The sequence below is a fragment of the Psittacula echo genome, assembly GCF_963264785.1.
Source record: "Psittacula echo genome assembly, chromosome: 2".
Taxonomy (NCBI): domain Eukaryota; kingdom Metazoa; phylum Chordata; class Aves; order Psittaciformes; family Psittacidae; genus Psittacula; species Psittacula echo.
The window spans coordinates 68,832,691-68,844,378 of NC_137737.1; the positions used below are offsets into that span (position 1 = coordinate 68,832,691).

General features: G+C 43.1%; 2 protein-coding genes across 2 annotated transcripts in view; one reads left to right on the forward strand and one right to left on the reverse strand.

Moving 5' to 3' along the window:
- Positions 1-1,850, reverse strand: part of SYCP2L (synaptonemal complex protein 2 like) — a gene marked incomplete at both ends in the record, with an annotated part of 28,531 nt that extends 26,681 nt beyond the window's left edge. The window contains 4 exons of the mRNA XM_080609670.1: positions 575-698; positions 786-923; positions 1,379-1,444; positions 1,842-1,850. Coding sequence (XP_080465796.1) covers positions 575-698; positions 786-923; positions 1,379-1,444; positions 1,842-1,850 — 337 coding nt within the window. The remainder of the gene's footprint in view (positions 1-574; positions 699-785; positions 924-1,378; positions 1,445-1,841) is intronic.
- A 1,232-nt stretch (positions 1,851-3,082) lies between these two features.
- Positions 3,083-7,842, forward strand: GCM2 (glial cells missing transcription factor 2; the record flags this gene model as incomplete). Its single annotated transcript, XM_080611177.1, has 5 exons — positions 3,083-3,124; positions 4,416-4,668; positions 5,091-5,203; positions 6,652-6,777; positions 6,961-7,842. 5 exons carry the CDS (start codon positions 3,083-3,085, stop codon positions 7,840-7,842), a joined length of 1,416 nt encoding a protein of 471 aa, XP_080467303.1.
- Positions 7,843-11,688: the final 3,846 nt, after the last annotated feature.

Consider the following 11,688-nt stretch of genomic DNA (forward strand, 5'->3'; position numbering starts at 1 on the left):
TTGCTCATCTTCCACAAAGTACATTTCAGCTACTGCAGGTATCACCAACTGAAAAAAGTATTGTGCCAGAAGACAAAATGTAGTTGCAGATTAGATGCACCTGGTTTACTATGGATCTAAAAAGGGACCTTCATAAGGAATACGTCAGTTTATAGAAGTATAAAACTCTGCTCATCAGTTCCATTACTAGAACTGTATTTTACTGGAGGACTTAAAATACATTTAGGAATTCTATACTATTTCTCAAATAGGGCTAACCCGAACTCACCCTCTCCTTCCACTGGCAGCTTAAAAAAACAAACGAACAAAAACAAAAAGAAAAAACACCATAAACCCATACAGTCAGGTAATAAGCAAAGCCATGATGTTAGCTGCTGTGCTGAAAGCAATGCAACAAAAGCAAGCATTTTTTCCCAACTAAACTCACACAATATGTTAAAAAAAGAAAAAAAGAAAAAAAAAAAAGATATTCCTTTCTGTGACAAGCCATCTTCTAGTTTGCACTTCCTTGGAGTTCTTTTCCTGATACAAGCAACCTTAAATCACATTAGTAATGTCATATACAGTATTATACTCATCTTTTCTACCAGTCCTTGCTCAATAAACAAACTCATCCTGTCTTGAAGGTCACTTTTAAAGCAGAGCTGAATACATTTCAGCATCAGCAAAACATTCTGGAATTCATTCTTGTCCAGCTCCTACAGAAACACAAAGCACTGTGCTTCATTAGTCTGGTACCCACAGAGCTGGGTGTTAGAGTGGTTGAGATTATTTATGGTACTTGCTTTTCTCAGTATTGCGTCCAGCTGGTTGAGGAGAGAGTTCCTGTATTTCTGGGGAGGTTCTATTTCTCTCTCCTGAAGCAGTTCGCTCATTTCCTGAAAACCTTTCCCCTTAAAAGCATCAGCGAGAACTGATATGAGCTGCACAGGGGAGGGGAAGCAAGCAGCTAGTGAGTAAAACAAACAGGCATTTCAATTGTAACAACACTTGCAATGCTATTTTAAGTTACAATCTTTTTGTTTCTCTGTGTTTACTTTGTTTTACTACTTCCATTTTAATCTTACATCTGAAGGTGAACCATCAGTCTGTCTCCAAAAGAGACAGGACACTTGAAACTGAGTAATCTTAAAGGATACGGAATAAGAAAACCAGCAACTCTTTAGTACACTCAGTTTGCAAGTCATACCATGTCCCACAACTATAATAGTAATTTCTTCCCTCTTACTAAGGAAAGATTAAGGGGTCCGCAGCGCTTCCCACGTTGCATTCAGTTACAAAAATTTTACATCATACCATACCCATCTAAAAACACACCTTCAAGTATATGTAGACTATTTGTAAGATAAAGCTAAGGATACATTTAAAGGGTATTTACATAGTCTTCTGCTTTAGCTACCACGTTGCCGTTCACCTCTCTGTTAAGTTCTTCACGTTCTTGTTCCTTTAAAAAGTGGGGGGGGGGGGGGGGGGGGGGAAATACAGGAAAACAAAAGAAAACTCTTCTCCTGCCCAAAAGCTGAAGACTGTTTGTTCACCTTCTGTCTCCCAGAAGGCTATGTTCTCCCCCTTAATTCCTAGGGAAAGTTTCAGTCATCCCATGCTTCTGAACCAAAGGTTTATGGAAGCTGCAACCACGAGAAACCAGTTCGGAGACCCGCAGGCATCTCCCGGGGGGGGGTGTGGGGGGGTGGGCATCGCTCTAGGGGTGCCCCCCAGAAAAGGGCATTACCCTGTGAGAGTATCTCCGGAAGAGAGGCATCACTCTGGGCGGGGGAAAAGCTGAGGGGTCCCGTTCCACATCCCGCTGCCGGTTCCCCGCCCCAGGGAGCAGTGCTTACCTCAGCCATGGTGCGGGAGAAGAAGAGGGTGAGGGGCAAGTGCCGATGCTCTTGCACTCCCTCCCCACGACCCTCGCACGACCGTGTCCAACTGCTACCGCGTACACCCACGTTTAGGGTGGAGGAAAAAACTCTTGCCAACGTTTCCCACCGCTCCAAGAGCTCTCCTTTTCTCAGTCAACCTAACTACCGAAGTGTATTCCCCAAGGGAAAAAAGCCGGGTTTCGCCCTGGCACTAAAGGAGCCGCACCTGTGTGGCAGGGGCGGCTCGGACGGGTTCCTCCGCACCTGGGTGATAGGGTCTGACTCTGCTCCGAGCAGACAGGTACGAAAGGGGAGGCCAGCCCTATAGTGAGGGCTGCCTCCTGTCCTTGAGAAGGGGATCTACAGCCGGTGCCCTCTGCTACAGGTTGGATTTTCTTTTGCACAGGTAAGGGCGAAATTCAGTAAGTTTTCAGAGGGGATGGAACTGAATCAGAAAGACTTTGAGAACAGGTGGGATCATTTAAGTGATTACGGCAGCACGAAGCGTTCACCGATTTTGTCTCTATAATATTATGTGTGCTTTAAGTTGTTTCTGTCTCTCATAACTAAAAGCAAACTCAAAAAGAAAAATAAAAAGCCCTACCGGGTGGCTTTTCCAAAAGCAAGGGAACAATAGCAAAAAAAAGTCTGTAACTTTGTAATAAGTGAAAAGGTGCTGATCAGTAAGACGGCACTGACTCCAGCTTCGTGCTTTAAACCTTATGTCACCGAGCACAAAGGGGAAAGGAGAACATCCCTGTTAGCGTTTAATTCGTTTACACCTGAACTTAAAGAGCAGGTGCACTTGCGCATTTAAGGAAGAGCGGGTTACTAACAAGCTGCCTTTCCCTTGCTTCGTGGGTCTTCTGAAGTTGCGGGCAGTTGCGAGCTGAGCTCGAAATCAAGTACTTGGTAGGTCTCGACCGGGTGGATACGCGCCTGGAGAGGGACACCTCCCCGAGCCGCCCCCCAGCTGAGCCCTGCTGCCGCCGGGTTAGACTTCCAGCCCCAGTGCTGGGGGCTGAATTAGGCAAAACCCCGTTAGCTACCCCTCCACGGCAGATGGGGGGAGTGCAGGCCTTGCCGGCCCCCCCCCCCCCCGGGGGCTGTATGTGCCGCTGCCCCGCCTGCGGGGCCGGCCGGAACCCCCCTCGCTATGTCCTGCCGCCCCGACGATATAAAAAAGCAGGAGCCGCTGCCTACCACTACCAGCCGGCATGAAGCTCACCTGGGACATCAACGATCCCCAGCTCCCGCAGGTACCGGGTGCGGGGGGTGCAGTAGAGACATCCCCTGCTAGCTATAACGTGGGGCTGGGCAGCTGGGGTGGCCGGGGGGAAATGTCTTTGCGAGGTAAAGCTTGATATTGTGGTAGCTTTAACTCTTCAGCACCTTTTCAAATGTAATTACTTGTGTCTGGATGGGCTGCAATAGTCCTTATGAAGTGGCTTGTAAAAAACCGGATTTGATATGCAGCTTTGGCCAGCTGTGTATGACCTCCTAAAATAATTTCAAGACCTACGGTTTGACCGGTTTCCTTTTCCCTTTTTCCCCATTTAAAGAAATGTTGAAAGGAAGCTTGGATTGCTTATTTCCTGCTACTGTAATTCAAGTCATCTAAATACTTAATTGTTTTGTCAATGTGATATTTTATTGTCAATTACCACTTTGCTTTTTTTTCTAGTTGTGAGTTTCAGGTGCTTTTTTTTAATTCACAACTTTTTTCATCTTGGAGTTTACTTCATTTTACAAAACTTGTACAATTAGACAATGGCTCAATGCTGTGAATGCTGATAGCTTACCTGCATTCACTGGGACTGCTCACATGCATTTAACATGCGTATGTTAAATGAGTGTTGCAGAAACTTTTTACTTGCTCTCTGCTTTAAACTTTGAGTTTAAAATCTTGGTTGTTCTTTCATTGTTCTGGTAATTTTATTTTGGTAAGGAACTCCAGAAAGATAGTGAAATCCCAAACTGAAATGTTCTTTCTCTGAACCACTATGCAGGTATTTGAAGTATATCTGCAATGGCAAATTTTATTTCTATTTTTTTGGCTGAAGTCTTTTTCAGCTCCTTTTTGATGCGCTGTAATAAACCATTCGTTAGCTAAAACTTCTAGTTTTTAGCCTGGAGATGCACAGTCATATGATGGAGAGAACATTAATTAAAAGCATGTGTGAGCAGGGTGGGTTCAATCCTGCCTGGATGGATCCACAGCAGATCAGTAAGTTGTGTTAACATGGCTGATCTCTTACAGCTGGGTAACCTCACTGCAAAGAGGCACCTGTGACAACAAACCATGTTATTTTGGATTGTGATGCAAAAAAGGAAAGGATGCTGACTTTCTTTTGAGACCTGGAAGCTCAGACTGCCTTTCCCCTTATATAGCGCTTTTCTCTCAGTAACTAATTCTCTCAATTCATCTGCTGTTCAGGTGATCTCAGAAAAAGCTATTTTTTCCTCATTATGCACTTTGTAACAGAATTAATGTTCTCCTGCCATCCTCCTTGCTACCTTGCCCTCCCACCTCTTTTTGTCCCGCTGCAGGAGCCCAAGCACTTTGATGCCTTCCAGGAGTGGCCCGATGGCTACGTGCGGCTCATCTACTCCAGCGAGGAGAAGAATGCACAGAGACACCTCAGTGGCTGGGCCATGCGCAACACTAACAACCACAACTGCCAGATCCTCAAGAAGTCCTGCCTGGGGGTGGTGGTGTGCTCCCGGAGCTGCGCCCTGCCTGGCGGAGCCAGGCTGCAACTTCGCCCAGCCATATGTGACAAGGCTCGGCAGAAGCAACAAAGTGAGAGGAGCAAACGAGAGTTGGGATGCCCAAGGGACCCCATTTCCTTCAGCTGGGCTTGAGCTCTAAATTTGGATCACCCTTGTTTGCGTGCAGATTAAAGCATCCTTGCAAAGACTGTGATGAATACATTTATTTTGTGATTAATACATATATTTTCAAATGTCATCAATGTCTGCCTGTAAATACTGAAAGGGAAATGGGTCTAAGATCCGTTATCTCATTAGCATTTATTTCAATTATGCAGCTCTAGTTTCTATCATTCAGTTACACTTGGTAGTTTATGTAGCATTTCCTTGAACTTTGTATTTTAATCTGAATTTCAGTGAAGGCAGATCATATTGCTCTTGAGTTCTCTTTACCCTAGAACAACACCCTTGTCCTTAAACAGCATCTTCAGTAGTTTATTTGTCTGTTTGCAGAGAAAGCCTGCCCAAACTGTAACTCAGCCCTTGAGCTCATCCCTTGCCGAGGACACAGTGGCTATCCAGTCACTAACTTCTGGAGGCTTGATGGCAAAGCAATATTTTTCCAGGTAAAAAGCACGCATACATGTGTGCACACGCATATATGTTATAACTATATATAAATTATATCTGCATAAAAATAGTATTGAGAGAGACTTACTGTTTTCCCCTCTTCTTAGTTCTTTTTTCCTTGCATAGCACTGAGCATGGTGAACATGTTAGAGTTTTGGTCCATGGCTGAACTCCTCTGTAGTACAAACATGGCAAGAACAAATAAAAGAATAACAGTTAGATGTCTTTTTAAAAGCACTGCTTCTGAGTTAACTATATTCAATTTTAACTACACCACCACCATGTCTCATTTGTGTACTGTAAAGAGTAGACTTTTAACAAAAAGGTTGTCCTGCACCCTGGTGTAGCTGACAACTGAATGTCACCAAGGACCTAATATTTATTCCCTATTAGAATAAATGGAAAGAAAAACCGCACTTACATTGTACAAGCTAAAATGTGAAATTCCTCCTTCATGTGAAAATAATATTTGAATTTTAAGAGGGTTTAAGAACTTGGCAGAAAAGAAGGAAATTAAAAAAACTAAAATTTGAAATGCTGATTTCTTCTTTTTTTAGCAACAGTGGGCCAAAAAAAAAAAAAAAATTGCAAAAAGCTCTGTTCTATGAGATGACATTCTCTGCTGGATGATTTTTTTCTTTTGCTTGACCCACACGGCAGTGAATTCTGTTCTCCAGACATTATATGGAAGCAAACTAGCCATGTTTGCAAATTCTCATGTGTGGTGGTGGTGTTGTTGCTCAGATATTCTGTTACAGACATGCAAAACCTGAAGATTTTTGCCATCAAAATAGTTGACAAATCTTTGCTTAGAAGTTAATTGTTACTTGAGAAAGGACAGCATTTTAAAAGCAATATAAGTTTCCTACTTTGTCTTAGGGACTATTTGAAGGCCTATTCAAGGGAACCTAATGGGTAAGGACATGTTAAATATATTGTTTCATCATGTATCAATATAGCTTTGGATACATGGATCTGAGTATCCACGGATGTTTCAATAGCAGAGCATCTTTGGATGCCTTTCCAGGATATACTTTCCAGTCTTATTCAAGACTGGTGGTGTGAAGTCTCTTTATTTTTTATTTACACTGTTTTAGTAGTGGCTGTTAGAACAAAGTAGAACTGCGATGCTGCACTGCAGAAGACCAACCAAACTACATTTATAAATTTTTTTCCCCTTGGCTCTCATTAGTTACTCCTGAATGCCACAAATGTAGATAACACCTCTGCTCCTTCATCAGCTCCACAGTCCCCACTGAATTTGCTTTTTTCTTTCTATATACCTGAAAATTCCTATTTATTTTTTACAGTAAATCCCTTCTTGTTGTTTAGTACCTCCTGCGCATTCTTCTGTGCTGTGCCTATGTCTCATTCTACTTACTGCATTTTCTTTTCTTTTACCCCCTTCCAGTTCACATCTAATTCTTTGTTAATACTAATTTAGGCTAAAGGAGTCCATGATCATCCCAGGCCAGAGAGTAAATTGGAGGCAGAAGCAAGACGAAGTGCATTTAAGAAGCAAATGTCCTCTTTCCACCATTCCCAGAAAAAAAGACCTCTAAACTCAGAGGTAAGTCAAAGTCGTTAGTCAATTACAACAGTGTCGTAAGCATGTACTGGGGATCCTCGAGCAAAACAACATTTTACATCATGCTATATCTGTTCATTTGGGGCTGAAATGAGCAATAGCACACACGTATGTGTGTGGGCAGTATTGATTCACAAATCTCAAAGATGTATTTGTCCTTGTCAGGCAGGAAGATACCACAACAACAGTGGTTATGCCAATAACCTACAAAATCTGCCCTGCATGGATGGCCCAGAAAGGGTTGGTATCATCACAGACACCAGCTTTTCAATTCCAGCCCAGTCTTATCCTTCACTGCAAAACTCTGACCTTTACAAAGCATCTTACGACGCAGCCAGCTTCCCAGAGGACCAGCTGTCACCATACCCGAAGTGCTCCAATCCAAGGATCTACATGCCCAGGCCATGCAGCTATGAGTTTGGAGTTCCTACCTTTATAAGCTCCAGCCCTTACCCAACATTTTACAAAGATCTGACAAGTCCCACCATCGACACGGATCCCCTCAGTTTGAATGGATCTCACTACAATGCGGTGACCACCCATGATAAAAGCTTTGATAACCCTGGCAGACACTATGGATTGAAACCAGCTTGGGGAAAAACTGGCAGCGGAGACCATAGTGACTATGGACAGATGCAAACCAGCACTAACTACCCTTGCTACAGTGGGGACTACCCTTGCAGGTATGGTCCCAGCCCCTCTCCCATAGCCCCACCATTGCAAACAGTTATCACAACCACCACCAAGGTGTCCTACCAGGCCTACAAGCCATCTGCACTGAAATACAGTGACAACCTCTGCGATATGAAAAACCTTCAGAGCTATACCCACGTGGCAGAAAACGTCTCCGGTGCTATCTATTCCGGGATGAAGATTCAGGAGGACTTTGGGATGATAAAGTCAGCATTGCTTTACCAGCATGACCCAGTCCCCACAAAGTCCAAACCAGCTGAGAATGTGGAGACCTATCGGTATGGACCACTGCTGGGGAGCAGCTATGCTGAGCATGAAGGCCAGACCTTAAAGTTTGAGAGTGCTGAATATTGACTAAAAGTTGCCTAAATGGCAAATACATGCAAATGAGAACATAAACTCTTGTGTTGACTATGTGCATGGTCAAGTGGTTTGGGATTTGAGGAGAGGTGAGGAAGCAGTACATCATAATTGCTTATCCCCAAAAAGTGCTTTTCTGAAGCTGTGCTGAGGGAAGTGTATTTTGCATACAATTTCAAACCAGCCTCACTTAATCCCTAAAATGGCACGTGGAGCTGAGCCCCAAACATGCCTGGGAGAATGCAGTGGGAAGATGCAGCACCTCAGGAAGTCAACAGCCTCTTCTGATTGCAAGTGCAATTCACTTACAGCCACAGCTCCCACCAGATGCCTGAAGATTTGAGAGAAAACACTCTTTCTGTAAGAGAGAAAATGCTTACTGAGTAATGGACAAAAAGACGAAGGAAGGTGGCTATAGATTATACTCAACTGAAAGAAATGACTGAAAATGAAACAAATTAAGAAAGCAAGACAACTTGCAGATAATTCACCTGAACAGCCCATTTACCTGCTGTGATCCATTTGATGAATGGGAAGACCAGCTAGGTTTCATGTTGCTTTTTGATCCCCTGCATCAAGAGTACTTGCCAACCTTTCTAGGCAAAAACGAAAGCACAGGCCTGCCTCGCCACCACTGAGAACCAGCCCCCTGCCACACTCTTATCTGGAGGCAAGAAGGCTCAGGTGACCCTCCCCACAAGCATGCCCAACATTGCATGGGTGTCAGGTTAATATTCTTGGTCCTGAAAACCATTTGCTGTGAAACTGCTTTTTGTCTAAAGGGGTCTAGCAAGCCGGTTAGACCAACACTGCACAAGTATTGCTGCAGAAATTCGCTTTGCACATGAATACAAACCCATCCTGTCTAAAAATGCAGCATCCTAGTTGCTTAGCAGTACAGGTCAGTGCTGAATGCACCTTTCCTGCTTGTCTTTCTGCACTGCACTTCCATTAGATTTTCCCCTTCCTTTAAGGGACTTCTAGTTATTCTCTCTGCAATCATAACTCCCCATAACCGTCATCCTAGAAATGAAGCAACTAAAACTAAGAGGTCAGAGAACAGCATTTCCAGATACTCTGAGCTAAACAAAAAGTATGTAAGGACTTGCATCACCAAATTCTCAGCTAAATTAATTAATTCTCCATTAAGCCAGGAAGAAGGAACAACACAGGAGTACTGCTGGTTTAAAATTTGGGTATTTTGAAAGCTGCCTAGTACTGAGGAATGTAACTTGTAACACCCAAACTGTGTGTGCTGATCTAGGGAGTTATGCAGAAATGGTGGATTAGTCAGCATTACAAAATTTCCTCTTATTAAGTTACCAAGTACCTTTAACTTTCTGGACACTCAAATACTAAAAAAAGATATTTCAGGTATATTTTTGCCATGTTTTGAGGAACAGCACGCTACTGTACACTTTCAATAAATGAAATCACAGTTAAGCACCATGTAAACTAACATGAGCTGCTGATTAGTTGGCTTCAACACACAGAACCTTGTAATGCTATCATCAAACTGGTAAACAAGCTTTACTTTCAAAGCTTGGTGTACAAATACCTGAGTTGTTAAAATAAGTATTTCTGGTATAGTGTATTTTCTTTGTATTTTTATGAAAACAGTGCAAGCAGTCTGACATGCAAAATTGAGCCCCACAGGAATTTAGCTGGTAATTCTTAAAATGTGAAGCTGTAGTTCACAAAAAGACTAAAGAAATTCATGTGCAGCAAGCTTACCTTGTCTTTTAGGGTGTTTGTTGTATAACTCATTTGGCTTTTGTTAAACTCTCATGGCAGTTCTTTTACCAGGTCTTCTAAATAACTGTCAAGAACAGACTCAAGTGAGCAACCTCAGTTTGATAATTAATCTATATACTAGTAAGTATACAGTGGAGTATAGTATGGAGGGAGTAAGAAGTTACTACCCAGAAAGACTGATTTAGAGTTTAGGAACATATAACTCTACGCCCGTTTATAGAACTGAGATTTCTCATCTGTACTCCAAATTGTGTTGAGGCATTTGGTGTGTAGAATAAAAAACAAGATGTGCAACCTTCCAAGTTTATAAGGAAAAGAAAGAGACTGTAGGGGAATAAGGCTGAATAAAATTATTAAAAAATCTGGAAAGATTCACAGCAGATGCAGAAGTCAAAGAAAATTTTAAAGCAGGAAGTTGCTCCATTTCATGATTTTAGAGGAGTTACACAACAATTCAAGCTTCAAGTGTATTAAAACATTTAGACAAGCTGTGGGGGCTTTGTGCTGTTCATATTGCTCATATAAAATGAAACTTGTCACTATAGCTGTATGCTTAAATGGTTAAATGCTTAAGCACTGTAAAAAGCTATGGCAGCAATTGCCTCACTGCATCATCTGTAGCACTAGAACAAATAAAACCACTTTAAAGGTTATTGCAGTCTTTCTTCACTTTGCTTCTTTCATTCATAAGTGTCTGGGGCAAGATAGCTGGATGTTACCTTTTTCAGATAAAAGATCAAATGGGTGAAGTGTAGTGCTCTGCATAGTTTTCTCTTCAAAATATATATATGTAAAGGCAGTGTGAGCTTGTGTAATAAAAAAGCTGAAATTGAAAGCCTCCTCGTTGGTTTATATAACTGCAGGATTGACTATAAAAGCATGTTTTTCAAGCAAAACAGTATTCTGAAGAAAGATGTCTTCCCTTTGGTCCCTGAATAAGCAGCTTCTCTTCCATTAAATGTCCCCTTCAAGCATGGTTTCTGGTCCTGCCTCAAGCACATGAGAGGAGCCCCTTGCCAGCCCGCATCCTGTACTGCAGCAGCCATCTTCATCTAACAAATTCCGGTTGTTATAGCAAAGCCAGAGAGGGAGGGGAAAAAAGGTGCTTTCAAACACTGGCCACCTGTGGCTCCAGCTTCACGGGGACTACAAGGGCTCTACTGGGGTAAAGTGCCATCTGTCCCCATGCTGAGGCTGCCCTTTGTACCAAAAGAGCAGCTTCTCAATGGCAAAGCTTAAAAGCACGAGTGTTGAATGGATGCCTCCCAGAGACAAGGGGCCATGAGAAAATGTTTTTCAACTGTGCACCTATTAAATGCAGCAGTATGTCACACATCTGATGAGTGCAACTATATGCGGCCATCGTCTTGTGGTTTCCACCTCCTCATGCTTTTAGGGCACAGCTTGGCACACTATCCTTCTCCACAGCCACCTGTGTCCATCCAGTCCTCTATTGAGAGTCTTAGCCCTTGCTCCTCTTCTGAAAGCAGGCTATCTCTGGGCTTCTCAAATACTCCAAAGGCTACAAACAAGGCATGCAGACACATGGCTGGTTTGGTTTTACTGAGCTTGAAGTAGTTGATCTCCTCATTTTGGGGTACAGACTTTATCATTTTTAAAAGCAGAGGCAAGCTTTCTTCCAAGTTCTACAGGTGGAAACCAGAGCTACCCTATAGATGCTGACAGTGCAACAGAGCAAAATATGGCAGGATATATCCAATTTGGTGGCCTTCACGATGGGGCTATGGAACTGATGGACAGGGGCAGAGCAATTGACATCATCTTCCTGCACTTGTGCAAAGCCTTTGACACTGTCCCACACGACATCCTTGTCTCTAAATTGGAGAGACGTCAATTTGATGGATGGACCACTTGGTGGATAAAGAACTGGCTGGATGGCCGCACGCAAAGAGTTGTGGTCAATGGCTCGATGTCCGCCTGGAGACCGGTAACAAGTGGTGTCCCTCAGGGATCAGTGTTGGGACCGGTCTTGTTCAACATCTTTGTTGCTGACATGGACAGTGGTATTGAGTGCACCCTCAGCAAGTTTGCCGATGACACCAACCTGTGCGGTTCGGTTGATAC